This window comes from Erinaceus europaeus, chromosome 10 (genome assembly GCF_950295315.1).
Source record: "Erinaceus europaeus chromosome 10, mEriEur2.1, whole genome shotgun sequence".
NCBI classification, from domain to species: domain Eukaryota; kingdom Metazoa; phylum Chordata; class Mammalia; order Eulipotyphla; family Erinaceidae; genus Erinaceus; species Erinaceus europaeus.
In genome coordinates, this window is record NC_080171.1 from 2,805,728 (window position 1) to 2,824,372 (window position 18,645).

Genomic DNA, 18,645 nt, shown 5'->3' on the forward strand with positions numbered 1-18,645 from the left:
AAAGACAGACACACACACTGAGGCACAGACACACACAGAGACACACAGAGAGGAGCTCTCAGTCCCTTGAAGGAAATCAACAAACAGACAAATGTAACATTTCAATGTCCTCCAAGAACTGGAGAAGGGAGGTCAAGGGCTAAGGTGGGTGAAGAATCTGGAGAGGAGGCCCAGGAGCAGCTCAGCCAGTCAGTCACACTTGGACGTGGGAACGCCCCACGCGGGAACCACAGCACACCTTACCCTGTGCAGCGTCAAGCCCCCGCCACCACAGGCCAGCACAGTGGAGCGGTGCTGTGGTATCTCTCCATCCCTTTTCCTTCCTCTCTCTACCTGTCTCTCACCCTCTGTCTAATATATAAAATAGCCTGCTGGAAGCAACAAAATCATGGTTACGTGGAGTTCCAGCAATAACCCTGGTGGCCAGAAATGACAGAGAGCCGGGATGGGTGCGTTGTTATGGGCTGGGTGGGGGCCAGAGAGGTGGCTCAGTGATGGAGCACAGGCTTTGCATGTGTGGGCCCTGGCTTTGATGCCCCTACACCAATTATCAGCACTACATTTTATTTTGATTTAATTTAATTTTACTTCCAGGGTTATCACTGGGACTCGGTGCCTGCACTACGAATCCATTGTTCCTGAAGCCATTTTTTTTTTTTTTTTTTGGATAGGACAGAGAGACGTTGAGAGAGGAGGGGAAATAGAGCGAGAGAGAAAGACCCTTGTGCTTCATACTATGTGCGCTTAACCCGTTGCGCTACCGCCCGGCCCCCACCAGCACAGCATCTTTTAAATAAAGCTAGTGAGGGGCAGGCGGTGGCGCTCCTGGTTGAGTGCAAGTCACTGGGCACAAGGACCCAGGTTCGAGTCCCTACTCCTCACCTGCAGGAGGGAAGCTTCACAAGTGGTGAAGTGGGGCTCTGTCTCCCCCACTCTCAATTTTCTCTCTTTCCTATCTAATAAAAAAGGAGAGGAAAAAAATAGCTGCAGGAGCAGTGAATTCGTAGTGTCAGCACCAGGTCCCAGCAACGAACAAGTAAATAAACAAACAAATAAAGTGAGAAAGAACAGAACATCATAGGTGGGGGGGGGGGGAGGAAGCTTCCGTCTCACTCCACCCCGCTACGGTAACCGGCCCAAGGAACCTGGGTCCCAATGCTTTGGACCACTTCTGGTTTGCTGATGTCCAATTACAGCTGAATCTTTACCCAAACTCTTGAGATGATTTTAAGAGAACAAGAAACAGGTAGGGAGGGAGGAAGGGAGGGAGGGCCTGCGAGGTGATATTTCAGCAGAAGCTGCCTTACAATTTTGAAACTCCACCTCACCACGCATCACCTGTTCTCTTTCAGCGCAGAGACGATCCGGCAGGAACTAGAGAGAGAGAAAATGATGAGAAGACTGTTGATGACCGAACTGTGACATTCTCCCTTGTTGTCTGGAGGACGGCGTGGTGCCTTTTGTCTGTTTTCTTTCTTCGGGCTTTGTGTGCTCACTCTAGCACAACTTACAGACGTGTGCTCTGTCCGCCCGGGCGTCCATGGTTAGTTAGTTGAAGGCAACCTCTGGCTTGACTTTGGAAAAGCTATTATGTCTGTCTCTGAGGAGAGTTTTCTACAACTGTAGTTGAGAGACCATTTGGTAATCCTAGGAAAAGATGGAAGATGGGAACGTGGAGCTTCCTCTTCAGAAGAGCGTGCGTGCGTGTGTGCGTGTGTGTGTGTGTGCGTGCGTGTGTGCGCGTGTGTGTGTGTGTGTGTGTGTGTGTGTGTAACCACACAGGGGTTAATGTGTGGAACCCTGTACTGTCAGTCTCAACCATATGATCTTTGTATGACTGAAACTTGCATCAAGCTTTGACTGTTTGCTAAAGAGTCATTTTTAATGAGAGAACACGTCTTCACTGCTGGTTCTCCATTCACACTGGTGAACACACACAGATCTTACAGAGTCCTGAACGTTCCTTTGTATTCAGACATGAGTAGAAGAACTAAAAACAAAAGAGAAAGTTTCAAAAGACTGAAGTGACTTCAACTTAATCTGAAATACAGTTTAACCTGTGAATTTGTTGGGTTGTGTCATTTGGGATAAACAGGACCTGCTTCTGAACTCACAGTAGGAAATTACGGCTTAAATTTGTGGAACAATTCTCACAAAGTTAAGACCATTTTATATCAAGATTAATTCGGGCATTTCCCCCGAACGAAAATGATGTGTCATGTTGATCAACTCTTGTCCTATTGATAAGACACCTGACCAGAAGGAACTTCGTTCCCTTTTATATAGTTTGAATACGTGAATTTTAAAATTTTTATTACGCACTTAGGTTTGCAGGAATAAAGGAACCCCAACCTGTAAATTGTCTCCCAGTGAAGATGCACATGTTTTTACACAGCTGTGATCAGTGTGTGCCTGCTCTGCCCACACACAAATGTGTCTCCTCTTAACCAACACACATTTCACCCACTTCCATGTCCTGAGATCTGAGTCCCATCATCAGTCTCACTCCTCTCCATTAGAGAACTTTTTTTTAGTACTATCCAAGCCTTTTACTCATAAACAATGCTGCTATACATGTATTTGTAAAAAAAAAAAAAAAGAAAAAGAAAAAGAAAGAAAAGAGAAAGAAAAAGAAAAAAACTAAGTTGCTACTTTTGGATTCTTCTCTTGGGAGTGTCTCCAGAGAAGGATTACAAGGTCAAAGACCATGAACTCTTCTATTGCTCTTGTGGGATATCGCCAGATTGCTTTCTAGAAAGATCCAGTCTCTGGACTGGAAGGACCTTAAAGGTCGTGTACAGTTTAAATACCCCCCTGAATGCTTGAACCCCCTCTATGATATTTGATGCCACCAGCAATGCACAAGCTTTTCTATTTGCCAATCGCTCTGTCAGTAGTGGCTTTTACTGTCTTTGTTTATGTTCCCTGGTTTAACAGTTCTGTAGAGTCGTTCCTGAGAAGTCGTTTTGTTTCAGCAATTGCTAGCAAGGCTAAGCACTTTTCTGTGTGATGGTTTACTAGCTGTATTTCTGGTGTGTGAAGCGTTCATCCATTTCTTATGGTCACTCGCCAAGTGGGATTGAACCCATATCTTTGTATCAGAACTGTATTTTTATGTTGTATTGTACAGTTTGCTCTCCTGTCCCTATCCTTAAAACTGAATGGTGCCGATAATTTGATACTAATGATTATTAAAAAAAAAAAAAGCAAGGCCTCATTTACCTACATTGTTGTAAAATGAGGTGGGTAACATATATTCAGATAACAGAGGACTAACCCTTTTAAGTGCTGAATCTTTGAAATTTTAACAGTTTTTTGAGGGAAATCTTTGTAAAATGTATTACGTACGTACTTCCCTGCCTTACTCAACAGAGTATGCTGGAGAGGATTTAAACTTTTCCTGAGGTGTCACAGTCATCATCACAAACATCAGCCCCTTTTGCTCTGTGCTTTGGTGCTGCGAAGTCAGGCGCTGAAGACACGTGTGACGCTTGGCTTTGCCTGTTCCAGACTAAGTACGCTGTTGTCCTTCGTTTTTTTCTTTTTTCTCTCTTTCTTTTTTGCCACTGGTCTGCTCTGTTGGCAAAGCCAGCTGGGGCAGCTGTGATGCAAGGTACCTCTTCCCCTCGGCCCCATGACCCCCAGCCAGCTTTATAACAGCTTCAGCTGTGCACACCTGTGCAGCCTGGGGGAGGCGTCTGTGCCTGGGGTTGTTACCTCTTGCTAATCCATCACCCTCCTCCTTTCCCAGCCTGTGGAGTCTTCTGTTTTTCGCCTTCTGCTTTTGCTGATAGAGACAAAACCGCTATTTTCTTGGGGAGCCCAGGAGACCTCGCGCTGCATCCTTGTGAGGAAGGTGGCCATTGTCCTCAGGTCCCGAGTCCCCTCTGGGTTTGCAGATGTTTTAAATGCCGATGTCACTAAAAGCCTAATGATCATTCAGCCGGCTGTTACTGTATATGGAAACTCAGTCCCTTTGGCAGCTCAACTTGAACCAGTAAAATCAAGAGGATTCCACCACTTTGGCAATTGTCCTGTTATTTGCCTCCTGAAATGTCTAGTGGGTGGTTGGCATGGTGACCTGAGATGGCACTGTGTCACACAGAGGGTAAGAGTGAATTGGTACAGTCATTTCTGTTCCTGCTCATGTGCTAAATACCAAAACAACAGCACTGTAAGATGGCATGACACACACCTCATGTGTGTGTTGGGGGGATCAGCTTGTGACATCACCATTCCAGGGCCAGGGTTCAGGCTGTGGGTCACAGACTCCTGATGGAAGGGGTGGGGTCCTTCCTGTAGAGGCTTGGGAACCCTGAAGCCACCGGGTCTGCGGATATCGACTCCAGCAGAGATACAGTTAAAGAGCCTTAGAGCTAGGGATTAGAGCCCTCTGAAGACTGCACCTGCATGCGACCAGAATTTTATATTCCCTCAACAGCAAAGGCACATTCTCTTTTCTTTATTTTTTAAAAATTATCTTTATTCATTTATTTATTGGATAGAGAACAGCCAGAAATTGAGAGGGAAGGGAGTGAGAGAGACAGAGAGACACCTCCAACACTGCTTCACCACTCAAGAAGCTTTCCCTTGCAGCCGGGGGCCGAACGATGGAACCCGGGTCCTTGTGCACTGTAACATGTGCACCCTGGGAGTCGGGCGGTAGCGCAGCGGGTTAAGCGCAGGTGGCACAAAGCACAAGGACCGGCGGAAGGATCCCGGTTCGAGCCCCCGGCTCCCCACCTGCGAGGGAGTCACTTCACAGGCGGTGAAGCAGGTCTGCAGGTGTCTGTCTTTCTCTCCCCCTCTCTGTCTTCCCCTCCTCTCTCCATTTCTCTCTGTCCTGTCCAACAACGAAAAACGACAATAAAAAAAAAAAAGTTTAAAAAAAACTGCCCCCCTTTCTTTTTTTAAAAAGAGATTTTTGGTTTTTGTTTGTTTTGCCACAGCACTGCTCAGCTCTGGATTATGGTGGTGCAGGGGATTGAACCTGGGTCCTTGGAGCCTCAGGTGTGGGAGTCTCTTTGCATAACCATTATGCTGTCTACATCCACCCACTTTTTTTTCTTGCTTTTTTATTGATTGATTGATTGATTATTGGACAGGGAAATTGAGAGGGGAGAGGGAGGCAGAAAGGGAGAGAGACAGAGAGACACCTGCAGCCCTGCTTCACCACAGGTGAAGCTTTCCACCTGCAGGTGGGGACCAGGGGCTTGAACCCAGGTCCTTGCACACTGTAACACAAGCACTTAACCAGGTGAGCCACTCACTGCCTGGCCCCCATGTATCAGGAACTTTACCTTCCTTTTGTGATGATCCCGGGAAACAATAGGTTCAGAAAGGGCTTCCTGTAAGGGCTTTCTGTAAGCCAAAAGATGATGGAGCCAGGTAAAGAGGCCAGATTAAAAGTTTAAAATAGGGGCCAGGTGGTGGCTCACCTGGTTGAGGGCACATGTTACAATATGCAAGGACCCCAGGTTCAAGCCCCTGACCCCACCTGCAGGGGGAAAGCTTTGCAAGTGGTGAAGCAGGGCTGCAGGGGTCTCTCTGTCTCTCTCCCTTTCTCTGTCTCCCTTCCATTCTCTTGATTTCTGGCTGTCTCTATTCAATAAATAAAGATAATTAACAAAAAATTTAAGTTTGAAATATTAGGGAGGAACCTATGAGGAATCCTTAGATGGGGCCAGGTGGTGGCGCTCACATCACAGTGCACAAGGACCTGGGTTCAAGCCCCTGGTCCCTACCTGCACGTGGTGAAGCAGGGCTGCAGGTGTCTCTCTGCCTCTTTCCTCTCTGTCTCCCTCTCCCCTCTCAATGTGTCTCTATCCAATAATAAATAAATAAAAATTAAAAACAGAAACACTTGGATCAAGGGGAGAGAGCCTTTAACAATAAGATTAAAACTACTAATTCAAGTCTTATAAGTAAAAGGAAAGGAAGCATCAGACACATGCTCAATGGAATACTACTCAGCAGTTAGAGAAATACTTTAATGTGTCCTTTGAGATTAAACGGATGGAACTGGCAGTGATTAGGATCAGAGAAGCAAGTAAGCACAGGACAAGGAATGGGTGGTTTCATTCTCATATATAGTCAACCCGGATCTGTGGCCTTGGGAGAACTCTGGTGGTGACTGCTGGGGGGGGGGGGGGGTGTCACAGGACTCTGGTGATGGGAGGGTGTAGAATGATACCCTATCATGTTATAATTTTGTCAATCACTATTGAATCACAAATATATGGGGCTAGGGAGACAGCATCATGGTTCTGCAAAAAGACTTTAATGCCTGAGGCTCTAAAGTCCCAGGTTCAATCCCCAGCACCACCATAAGCCAGAGCTGAGCAGGGCCCTGGTCTCTCTGTATGTATCTCCCTCCCCCTCATTAAATAAAATAGGGGGCCGGTAGGTAGTTCTGGTTAAGTGCAGATGGCGAGAAGCACAAGGACGGGCCTAAGGATCCCAGTTCAAGCCTAAGGATCCCAGTTCAAGCCCCCAGCTCCCCACCTGCAAGGAGTCGCTTCAAAGGCGGTGAAGCAGGTGTACAGGTGTCTATCTTTCTCTCCCCCTCTCTATCTTACCTTCCTCTCTCCATTTTTCTCTGCCCTATCCAACAACACTAACAATGATAATAGCAACAAAGGCAACAAAAGGGGAAATATATAGCCTCCAGGAGCAGTGGATTCATAGAGGAGGCACCAAGCCCCAGTGATAACCCTGGAGGCAAAAATTAAATAAAAATTAAATAAAGATCACACACACACACACGCATGTGGAGAGACAGCGGCACCTGCAGACCTGCTTCACCCCTCATGAAGCTGTTGCAGAAATTATCCCCAAATACAAGACCAGATGGTCGAGCTGAAACAGGAGTTTAATACACCAGTGTGTGTTTGAGACTCCAGTCACTCCAGGAAGTTTTCTCTGAACCTTGGAAAAGCCCACAGTTTTATTCTGGTTACATCGCAGTCCTCAAAAAGGGTTGGGGGACAGACCAGATGGACTTACTACTTCAAAGTAAGCAGGAAACAGACTGAGGCAGTCTTTCACAGAGTTACAATACATGCACGGGGGCCCGGGCCTTGGTGCAGGCAGAGGTAGGGAAGCTTGGTAGGTATCGGTCCCAGGCTAGCTGGATTCCTCCCTACTGTTCATCTTCAAGCACGGTTGCCTTGGGCCTACTCACTTGGGAATGTGGAGGGAGGAAGTTAGCTGCTGTCGCTGACGGTTGTGAGGCCCGTCCGACAGCGGAAACACAGACTTAGGCTCTGTGTCCCTGTGTCACAGAGGACATGCAAATCTCCAGCAGGCACACAGGTTAAAATACCGACTCGGGAATCAGGACAGTGCGCACTCTGTGCTCCTCTATTTTCCCACTTCAAAGCTTTTCCCCTGCAGATGGGGAGCAGGAGCTTGAACCCGGGCTGCCATTGTGACAAAGGGTGTCCAGTGGAAACCTGGGTCGGGCCGCCCTTCCCGCATGTGCGCTGGTGCAGCGGGGTCTCGGGCCCTGGGTGGCAGGGCGCGTCCTCAGAGGGGCCCGAGATACGTGCTGCCTGCGGGTGTGCGGCTGAGAGGCAGCGGTTGGAGAAGCCCAAGCGCCCCTGCCACGGATCCGAGGAAGTGGAGGAGCAGGGGTGAAGGGGCTGCGGGGACGAGGGGGAAGGGGGGAGGCGGGGAGCCGCTGCAGGGTGCGCGGCGAGCAGTGGGGGGCTGGGGGGCGCGTGCTCAGAGCGAAACCCGGCAGAGCCAGGCGGCTGGGGGGCGGCGCACAAGGCAGAAAGCGGGGTGAGTGGTGCGCGGGGCTGGCAGTGCGTGGTGTAGGCGGCGCACGGTGCACGGAGTGGGGCGGGCGGGGCGCGGGGTGGGCGGTGCATGGTGTGGGCGGTGCACGGTGCACGGAGCGGGGCGGGCGGAGCGTGCTGTAGGAGATGCGTAGTGCACGGGGTCGAGTGGGCGGTGCGTGGTGCAAGGAGCGGGGTGGGCGGGGCGTGCAGTAGATGGTGCAAGGTGCACGGAGCGGGGTAGGCGGGGTAAGTGGAGTAGGCGGTGCGTGGTGTAGGCGGTGCACGGTGCACCGAGCCGGACAGGCGGGGCGTGGTGCAGGGAGCTGGACTGGCGGTGCGTGGTGTAGGCGGTGCATGGTGCACGGAACTGGACAGGCGGTGCGTGGTGCAGGGAGCGGGGCGGGCGGTGCGTGGTGTAGGCGGTGCATGGTGCACGGAACTGGACAGGCGGTGCGTGGTGCAGGGAGCGGGGCGGGCGGTGCGTGGTGTAGGCGGTGCGTGGTGCACGGAGCTGGACAGGCGATGCGTGGTGTATGCGGTGCATAGTGCACGGAGCTGGACGGGCGGTGCGTGGTGTAGGCGGTGCGTGGTGCAGGGAGCGGGGCGGGCAGTGCGTGGTGTAGGCGGTGCGTGGTGCACGGAGCGGGGCGGGCGGTGCGTGGTGTAGGCGGTGCGTGGTGCACGGAGCGGGGCGGGCGGTGCGTGGTGTAGGCGGTGCGTGGTGCATGGAGCGGGGCGGGCAGTGCGTGGTGTAGGCGGTGCGTGGTGCAGGGAGCGGGGCGGGCGGTGCGTGGTGTAGGCGGTGCGTGGTGCACGGAGCGGGGCGGGCGGTGCGTGGTGTAGGCGGTGCGTGGCAGGGAGCGGGGCGGGCGGTGCGTGGTGTGGGCGGTGCGTGGCAGGGAGCGGGGCGGGCGGTGCGTGGTGTAGGGGTGCGTGGTGCAGGGAGCGGGCGTGGTGTAGGCGGTGCACGGTGCACGGAGCAGGGCGGGCGATGCGCGGAGCGAGGCGAGGCGGGGCGCAGGGCGGCTGCGCGCGGGGGCGGTGCTCGCTGCTCGGTGCTGGCTGCGCGGGCCGGGCGGCCTGGCTGCGGGCGCGGCGCGGGGCGCGGAATGGCGCAGGGGCGCCCGGGGGCCTGGGCGCTGCCGCCGCTGCTGCTGCTGCTCTGGGGCCCCGCCGCCTGCAGCGCCAGCCCGGCGGACGACGGCGCGGGCCCGGGAGGCCGGGGAGCCCGGGGCCGCGCGCGGGGGGCGGCGGGCAGCGACCAGGCGGGGCCGCGCCACGACTCCTCCTACGGCACCTTCGCCGGCGAGTTCTACGACCTGCGCTACCTGTCGGAGGAGGGTGAGGGTCGCACACCCGGCGGGGCGGAGACGCGGGTGACGGGCGCCGAGACCAGACCGGCGGCGGGCCGGGGGCGGGCAGGTGTAGAGCTAAATAGAGACGCGTCGTTAGAGAAACGACCACCCCTGTCTGTGACCTTGGGAGAGCCGCTGCTGTTTCCATGGAGACAGTGGGGACACGGAGCTCTGGTGGTGGGGACGTGTGGCATTATGCCCCTGATACCTTGCAATTTTGTAAATCAGTGTTAAGTCACTAATAAAATGGAGAGAGGGAGAGGGAGAGAAAGAGAGGGAGAGGGACAGAAAGAGAGAGAGGGAAGCGTGCTGGCCAGCAGCCCCTCCGCCAGCAGAAAGGTTCCAAAGAGCTGCCAGCCCCGCCATCTGCCTGCCCCCCTCCCTGCTTGACAGGTGGGGAGACCCAGGCCCTGGGAGGAAGGTGGTCAGCGTGGTCCTGCGAGGCAGGTGGGACCCAGCGAGGCCCCCGCAGGCCTCAGCATCTGGGGTTCTCCCGCCCCGCCGCGCGCTGGCATAGGAGGCCTGGCGAGAGCTTCCTCGGGGCCGAGGTCTGGGCATCTGGTGGGAAGTAGGGGTCCCAGTTTGAAGAGCTGAGCCCTTATTCCCTCCCCGACTGTGTGGACCTACCTTGGCAGTTCGTTTCTGCTCTTTGCAGGCAGAGCTGGGTCCTCCTCCACTCAGCCACTCCTCCTCCCTCCCTCCCTTCTTCCCTTCCTTCCTCCCCACTTCTGTTGTGTCACTGTCCAAGTTGTGGTCCCCAACTGTGAGTCACTATTTTGTGGGTCTTGCGGGGCTCAGAGACCAGGGGCTTTGAAACCACGGGACTTGTAGAGCTGCACCAGTAAGTGCAGAAAGTCAGACAGATGTTAGAAAGGATGGCAGCTGACATTTTGTTCTTGCCGTTATTTAGGAAATAACGATATTCCGAGGTGGGATGGTGGCATAACTGGTTGAGTGCACAAGGGCTGAGTTTCGAGCCTCTGGCCCCCACCTGCAGGGGAAAGCTTCAAGAGTGGTGAAGCAGATGTCTCTCTGTGTCTCCCTCCCCTCTCAATTTCTGGTTGTCTCTATCAAAGAAATAAATAAATTAAAAAAGAAAATAGCGGGGGGTCAGGCAGGCAGCAGGATAAGCGCAAGTGGTGCAAGGACCAGCGTGAGGATCCTGGTTCAAGCCCCTGGCTCCCCACCTGCAGGGGAGTCACTTCACAGGTGGTGAAGCAGGTCTGCAGGTGTCTCTCTTTCTCTCCCCCTCTCTGTCTTCCCCTCCTCTCTCCATTTCTCTCTGTCCTATCCAACAACAACAACAATAATAATATTAACAACGATAGACAGCAAGGGCAACAAAAGGGAAAAAATGGCCTCCAGGAGTGGTGGATTCATAGTGCAGGCACCGATCCCCAGCAGTAACCCTGGAGGCAAAAAAAAATACATACATATATATATATATATATATATATATATATATATATATATATATAAAAGCTTTGGTGAGACAGAAGAAGGGCACTTAGCTGGGGTGCCCTCACAGTGACAGCGGGACACGCAGCATGGGTAAACATCCCAACTCTGGGCCAGGAGGTGGTGCACTGAGTTAAGGGCACACAGCACTATATAAGGACCTGGGTTTGCAGCCCTGCTCCCCGCCTGCAGGGGGATGCTTCATGAGCAGCAAAGCAGGTGTGCAGGTGTTTGTCTTTCTCTCCCTCTCTGCCTCTCTCTCTCCTCCTCCTCCTCTCTTAATTTCTCTCTGTCCTACTGAATGGAAAGGAAACACACACACACACACACACACACACACAAAACACCGGAAGTATTCATACTGCCAGCACTGAGCCCCAGCGACTGGAAGACAAAAACATCCCTAGTGTGTGTGCTTGTTTCTCCCCCCCTTCTTCACACATCACCCACAGCTTGTCTCTGACCCACAAAGATCTGTGATGCCTGCAGCCTGTTCCCTGGGTGAATCTTCACCTCCGTCAAGAATCTTCTCTTTGGCCCAGTTTCCTTTTACAGTCGTCCCCTGTGTGTTCACTACCCATTCTTCTCTCTGACAGCTTTCACTGATCTGCAGAGAAAGACCCTCCAGTCACCTGGTGGGAGGAGTGGTCCCGTCTGTGGGATGCAGCTCTCAGGGCAGGACCTGCAGTGGGAAAGGAGCGAGGCAGGCAGGGAGTTTGCTTGCGATGGGAGGCTGTGGCAGGTGAGGGCATCAGACCTTCAGACGCTTCCACTCAGCACACAGGGCTTCTTAGTGACTGGGCTGCTTGTTTCCTGAATTCTTGAAAGAAAGAAAGAGAAAGGAAGAAAGAAAAGTGGCATTGCGGTATGAAATCTGACATCAGAAGTAGACAGTCTGAGGGGGCAGGGAGAGCTAGCATAATGGTTATGCAAAGAAACTCTAGTGCTTGAGTTTCCAAAGTCCCAGGTTCAATCCCCGTACCACCACAAGCCAGAGCTGAACAGTGCTGTGGAAGAAAAGAAAAGAAAATTTGAGTAAGGCGGGAGGGGAGTAGAGAGTTTACTGAAACTATGAGTGAGCCCACTAACCACAGCCTAGCCTATCCAGAGTTAATTTTGCCAGTATCTTAGATTTGCCCAGAATTCCAAAGCCAGAGACTTGAGTCTCATCTGGCTTGGTGTTGTTTTTGACGGGTTATGTTGTTTTCGCCGGGCTGGCTTCACGGGCATGGGCGGGTAACAGACGACCAGGGACTCATGGTTGAGCTGTAGGCAGTATCTCTTTATTCATGCAGGATGCAGCCGAGCTAAGCTAAACTCAAGGTAAAGTAAAACTCACAATGCTGTCTTTATATATACTTGCCAAGTAAGGTGGAAACAGGATGTGACATAGAGAGGGTGGAGAGAAAAGTGACTGGTGAAAATCAGAGTGTGACAAAGAGGGGGCAGATTAGGCGAGAATCCTATCACTGAACCACAAATACCCTGGAGGGAGGGTGGAACTTGTTAACAGTGGTTATGTAAATAGAATGAAGTGGTTATGTAAATAGAATAGTGTTAAGCAGGGGGGATTTAAACCAAATGAAACAGAAGGGGTCTCATGCATACCAACAGCTTGGTATTTTTTTTTTCTCCTCCAGGGTTATTGCTGGGCTCGGTGCCTGCACCATGAATCCACCGCTCCTGGAGGCCATTTTTCCCCCTTTTGTTGCCCTTGTTGTTGTAGCCTCGTTGTGGTTATTATTATTACCATTGTTGATGTTGTTCGTTGTTGGATAGGACAGAGAAATGGAGAGAGGAGGGGAAGACAGAGAGGGGGAGAGAAAGATAGACACCTGCAGACCTGCTTCACCGCCAGTGAAGCGACTCCCCTGCAGGTGGGGAGCCGGGGGCTCAAACTGGGATCCCTACGCCAGTCCTTGCGCTTTGCGCCACGCGTGCCCAACCCACTGCGCCACCACCCAACCCCCATGGCTTGGTATTTTTAATTGTCCTTAAGTGTGCTCATCTTCTAATTAATTATGTTTTTTTTTTAGTATTTATTTATTCCCTTTTGTTGCCCTTGTTTCATTGTTGTAGTTATTATTGTTATTGTTCTTGATGTCGTTGTTATTGGATAGGACAGAGAGACATGGAGAGAGGAGGGGAAGACAGAGAGAGGAGGAGAGAAAGACAGACACCTGCAGACCTGCTTCACCACCTGTGAAGCGACTCCCCTGCAGGTGGGGGAGCCGGGGGCTCAAACCGGGATCCTTATGCCAATCCTTGCGCTTTGCGCCACGTGCGGTTAACCCGCAGCGCTACCGCCCGACTCCCTAATTATGTTTTTGTTTAGACATGCCCATTTTCAGTCCTCTTAGGGGTTCCACTCCCCTAGCCTTTGACGTTCCTCCGGACTGCTTCAACTCAAGTGCCATCTTCCTGAGTTTCCCCTTCAACCCCCAGTCTTTTGGCAGGACAATTGCCACAACACCCAGTAGCACCCAGCCGTGACTGCTTTCTCTCTGTAGTTAAGACTTTCGGGGAGGATTTCAATGCACAGATTCTGCAGTTCGTCTTTCTTCTTTTTTAAATCTTTTTTTAAAAAAACATTTATTGGTTAGTGGGTAGAGACAGAGAGACATTGAGTGGGGAGGGAGAGAGACAGAGAGACAGCTGCAGCCCTGCTTTACCACTGGCAAAGCTTTCCCCCTGCAGGTGGGGACCGGGGGCTTGAACCTCAGTCCTGGTGCCCTGTAGTGTGTGGCTTAATCGGGGGTACCACTGTCTGGCCCCTGCACTCATCTCTCTCTTGAGAGTCTCAAACCAGAAACCTACATATTTGGAACAACTGGTAGAGTATGATACAAATTATGACATGATGGGAGTCGGGCGGTAGTGCAACAGGTTAAGCACACGTGGCGCGAAGCGCAAGGACCGGCGGAAGGATCCCGGTTTGAGCCCCCGGCTCCCCACCTGCAGGGGAGTCTCTTCACAGGCGGTGAAGCAGGTCTGCAGGTGTCTGTCTTTCTCTCCCCCTCCTCTGTCTTCCCCTCCTCTCTCTATTTCTCTCTGTCCTATCTAACAACAACGACATCAATAACAACAATAATAACTACAACAATAAAAAACAAGGGCAACAAAAGGGAAAATAAATATAAAAATATTTAAAAAACAAATTATAACATGATTATAAGCAAATATCCTATTCTGAGCATTCTCAAAATAAAACAGAGTAAGGGGGGGGCAGGTGGTGGCGCACCTGGTTGGACACACACGTTACAGTGCACAAGGACCTGGATTCGAGCCCCCAGTCCCCACCTGCAGGGGGAAAGCTTTGCGAGTGGTGAAGCAGGGCTGCAGGTGTCTCTCTGACTCCCTCTCTATCTCCCCCTCCCTTCTCAATTGCTGACTGTCCCTATCCAATAAATAAGTAAAGATAATAAAGATAAATAAATAAAACAGTGGGGGGAGAGTGGGGCGGCATAAGGATACCGGTTTGAGTCTGCAGGTGTCTTTCTTTCCCCCTCTCTGTCTGCCCCTTCTCTCTCCATTTCTCTCTGTCCTATCCAACATCAACAACAATAACTACAACAATAATTAACAAAAGAGAAAATAAATAATAAAAAACCTTTTAACTAAAATCACCCGACTAGAAAGTGGAAAATCGTGTGGGTTTGTTGACTAGCTTTTAAAAATTTTTTTACTTATAAGATGGAAATATTGACAAGACTATAGGATAAGAGGGGCACATTCCCACACAATGCCCACCCCCAAAGCTCCATACCCTGTCCCCTCCCCTGATAGCTTTCCTGTTCTTTATCCCTCAGGGAGCATGGACCCAGGGTCATTGTGGGTGCAGCAGGTGGGAGGTCTGGCTTTTCAGATTCAGTGGTTCAGCCTGGAGTGAAGGGTGTCTGTTGGATGTACTAGGAAAAGCCTTGGTGTGGGGCAGAAGGACTTGGGGGCTCTTGGGTGACCAGAGAAGAGGAGTTTGAAACTGGGAGTGTGGGGATTGCGGAAATGCAGGATTCTAAGTGGGGTAGTGGCGGCTTGAGAGCTGTGGCACCAGGGCACGTGCGTGTATGTGTGTGCGTGTATGTGTGTGCGTGTATGTGTGTGCGTGTGTGTGTGTGCACGTGTGTGTGTATGTGCGCGCGCGTGTGTGCGTGTGTGCGTGTGCGCGCGCGTGTGTGCGTGTATGTGTGTGCGTGTGTGCGCGCGCGTGTGTGTGCGTGTATGTGCGCGCGCCCATGTGTGCAGCTTTCCAGTTCACAGAGCCCTGCTGTGTCTCCCTTCATGCCGTGACAAGCTGAGCAGAAACAGCTCAGACCTTCCAGAAAGACAAGGGCAGGGGGCCGAGTGGTGGCGCACAGTGCACGGGGATCTGAGTTCAAGCCCCTGGTCCTCACCTGCTGGGAGGAAGATTCATGAGTGGTGGAGTAGGGCTGCAGATGCCTGCCTCTCTCTCCTCTCTCTGTCTCTCTCTGTCTCCTCCCCTCTCAATGTCTCTCTGCCTCTATCCAATAATAAATGAAAATATTAGAGAGAGCGCGCGACACAGACGCACAAAGGCTGATGCAGTAATTCTCAGGGTTTCAAACAGACGATTTCTGGTTACACCTTCCAGGAGTGAAGTACTGAATTAACAGCTGAGGGCTGTGGGCCAGGCAGTTAATTGGAAGCAAACCAGAAGCCACTAGCCCCCCGGTGGAGTATGGCAGAAGAGACTCAAGGGGTTGCGAACCAGGGACAGATAGTGTCCATGGATTAGACAAGAATGGAAACCATGAAGCCATGCGAGACCCTGAGGAATCAAGTAGCTCTTGTATTATAGGAATAGCAAAATAGAAAAAAAAAAATCCTTAATTATCCTATGAATCAGAACAGTTATTGGAAGGAGTTCAGAAACAGAGCACAGAAGGAAAGAGAAAAATGGAAATAAAAATTTAGACTCAATCCAATATCGAACTTAATCCAAGTCTTTATTTTAGAAAAAAAAAATAACATGAGAATGACACGTTGGGGGCAAAGGAAAAAGCAAAAACAAACAAGCAAACAAAGGCTAGTGGGCAAAGCTAAGAGGACCGCGAGTGGGTGGTTACAGCCGCAGTGAGGACGACAGGAGCTGGGAAGTCACTGGTGGGGAGGTGGGAGGCCGGAGCCCGACAGCCTGGCAGCCATGGCACTGCCCTCTGCTTACTGCTGTGGCTCAGTGATGCCACTGCTCCCAGGGGCCGCTCTTTTCCTCCCCTCTTCTCTCCCTTCCCCTCCTTTCTCTTTTTCTTTTATTTGATAGGACAGACAGACACGAAGGGGGGAGGGAACATGGGGAGTGAGAATGAGAGGCACGTGCAGCCCTGCTTCAGCACTCCTGCAACTTCCAAGAGCTTGCAGGTTGGGACTGGGGGCTTGAACTGGGTCCTTGTGCATGGTGATACGAGCTCAACTGCCTGTGCCACTGCTTGGCCCGCTGTTTTGTTGCTGATGTTTTAAAATGAGAGGTGGAGAGAGAGACAGAGACACAGACAGAGAGAGAGAGAAAGCCTCTGCTGGGGCCAGGTGGTGGCACATGTAGCAATGTGCAAGGACCCGAATTCAAGCCCCCAGTCCCCACCTGCAGGGGGGAAGCTTTGCAAGTGGTGGAGCAGGGCTGCAGGTGTCTCTCTGTCTCTCTCCCTCTCTATCTCTTTCTCCCCTCTCAATTCCTCGATGGCTTTATCCAATAATAAATAAATAAGTACAAGTTTTTAAAAGTGTACAGCTCTTGCTTATGGTGGTGCTGGGACCTCAGAGCCTCAGGCATGTGAGTCTTTTGCAGAACCACTGTGCTGCCTTCTCAGCTGCAGTGACATTTTTTAAATAGTGCTGTGATAAAATAGACTTTTTTTTTTTTTTTTTGCCTCCAAGGTTATCGCTGAGACTCGGTGCCTGTACCATGAATCCGCTGCTCCTGGAGGCCATCTTTTTCCGTTGTTGCTGTTATTGCTATTATTGCTGCTGTTGTTGTTGCTGGATAGGATAGAGAACTGGAGAGAGGAGGGGAGGACAGAGAGGGGGAGAGAAAGACACCACCTGTGAAGCGACTCCCCAGCAGGTGGGGAGCCGGGGGCTGGAACCGGGATCCTTGCAACGGTCCTTCCACTTTGTGCCATGTGCGCTTTCCCCGCTGCACTACCGCCCGGCTCCCTAAAATAGATTTCTTTTGTAAGAAGATGGTGGCAGTAGATGGAGGCAGGGGCGGTAGTGGGGCCAGAGGAGCAGAGAGGAGATGACAATCCCCGGAGGCAGAGGCAGTTTCTCAGGCGGGAGTGCAGGGATGATGAGTGGGCACATGTGGCGAGGTCTGCAGCTGAGACTTCAGGGTCCTGGGGCTCTCCCCTGACATAGGGAACATGGGTGGAGGAGCCTTGGAGAAAGGAGAAACTCTGTGGTGGAGAACTGGGCACGCAGAGCTGCCCTGCTCGTGCAGTGTTCAGGTAGGAGCCCCCAGAAGATGGAGTAGCAAAAACTGTAAGGTTGAATTGCTAAAAAAAAAAAACCTCTAAAGAAAGTCTGAGGAGGCATGAAAGATGTAGAATTTAATGTAATAAAATCCAAACATGAAGGGCCAGGTGGTGGTGCACCTGGTGGAGCACACAGGCTGAAATGAGCCCTGGCCCCCACCTGCAGGGGAGCTTTGCGAGTGGGGAAGCAGGGCTGCGGGTGTCTCTCTGTATCCTCCTCTATCTTCTCTGTCTCTGTCTATCTCCAGATCTTTCTTTCTTTTTGCATCCAGGGTTTTCGCTGGGGCTTATTACGAATGCATTACGAATCCACTGCTCCTGGAGGCCATTTTTTCCCCATTTTATTGGATAGGACAGAGAAATGGAGAGAGGAGGGTAAGACGGGGAGAGAAAGACAGACACCTGCTGACCTGCTTCACCACCTGTGAAGCGACCCCCCTGCAGGTGGGGAGCCAGAGGCTCGAACTGGGATCCTTATGCTGGTCTTTGTGCTTAGCACTATGTGCGGTTAACCCGCCGTGCCACCGGCTGGCCCCCTGTCTCTCTCCCTCTGTATCACCCACCCCCTCCCCTCTCGATTTCTGGCTGTCTCTCTCTAATATGTAAAGAGAATTCAAAAAAAAAATCCAGAGATGCTGTAAAGAAGATCAAATAGGCTACAGTTGATTCTTTGAATAATGGGGGTAACTGTGAGCCAGGATTCTCCAGAGAGAGAGAGCCAATAGGACGTGAGGTGGAGGGAGACAGGAGGCGGCACACCAGGCTAAACACAAGTAGCACTAAGCACAAGGACCAGCACAAGGATCCTGGTTCAAGCCCCCGGCTCCCCACCTGCAGGGAGGTCGCTTCACAGGCGGTGAAGCAGGTCTGCAGGTGTCTGTCTTTCTTTCCCCCTCTCTGTCTTCCTCTCTTCTCTCAGTTTCTCTCTGTCCTGTCCAATGACAACAGCAACTACAATAATGGGGGGAGGACGTGAGGGGAGAGACACTTAGTGTAAGCACTTGGCTTACCGCGATGACAGGCCCAGAGTCTGCAGGTGACTAGCCAGCTGGAGACCCAGGAGAGCTGATGCTGCACTTCAGGCCGGGGGCCATGTGTCCCTCAGTCTTTTTGCCTGCCTTCTCAGTCCTCCGCTGTGGATGCGGCCTGCCCACACCTTGAACAGCAACTTGCTTTACTCAAAGACCATAGTTTCTAAAGTAAATGCTAACTGGAGCCAGCTGGTGGCGCACCTGGTTAAGTGCACATATGACAGTGTGCAAGGATCTGGGTTCAAGCCCCTGGCCCCCACCTGCCAGGCTAGCTTCGCAGGCGGGAGAGAGAGACGACCAGGGACTCATGGCTGAGTGGTACACAGTTCAGTCTTTATTCATGTGGAACACAGCGCAATCTAAGCTATCTCTAATCACAATCCTGTCCTTATATATCCTGAGGCGGAAGAGTCAGGTCCGAAGAGGATGTACATAGGATGGAGGTGGGGAGAAGGAAAAAGCTTGCAAAACAGCGGGGATTAAACCAATGCCCTGGAGGCAGGGGGTGCTTAGTTAACAGTGTTATGTAAAC

At 51.7% G+C, this 18,645-nt stretch overlaps 3 protein-coding genes across 13 annotated transcripts in view; 2 read left to right on the top strand and 1 right to left on the bottom strand.

The window, feature by feature from the left end:
* EPB41L4B (erythrocyte membrane protein band 4.1 like 4B) overlaps positions 1 to 4,020 on the top strand; it is a 200,836-nt gene extending 196,816 nt beyond the window's left edge. For 6 of the 10 annotated variants that reach the window (XM_060199039.1, XM_060199043.1, XM_060199041.1 and 3 more), the window contains one exon: positions 3,373 to 4,020. In XM_060199039.1, the coding sequence (XP_060055022.1) occupies positions 3,373 to 3,607 (235 nt within the window). In that variant the 3' untranslated portion in view covers positions 3,608 to 4,020. Of the gene's footprint in view, positions 1 to 1,352 lie in introns of all 10 variants that reach the window. The other 4 variants (XM_060199044.1, XM_060199047.1, XM_060199045.1 and 1 more) reach the window with 1 other exon arrangement.
* The window catches only part of ABITRAM (actin binding transcription modulator), a 378,866-nt gene that overhangs the window by 152,203 nt on the left and 208,018 nt on the right, over positions 1 to 18,645 (bottom strand). The window lies entirely within an intron of this gene.
* The window catches only part of FRRS1L (ferric chelate reductase 1 like), a 47,086-nt gene continuing 37,270 nt past the window's right edge, over positions 8,830 to 18,645 (top strand). For both annotated transcript variants that reach the window (XM_060199052.1, XM_007516178.3), the window contains exon 1: positions 8,830 to 9,125. In XM_060199052.1, the coding sequence (XP_060055035.1) occupies positions 8,894 to 9,125 (232 nt within the window). In that variant the 5' untranslated portion in view covers positions 8,830 to 8,893. The remainder of the gene's footprint in view (positions 9,126 to 18,645) is intronic.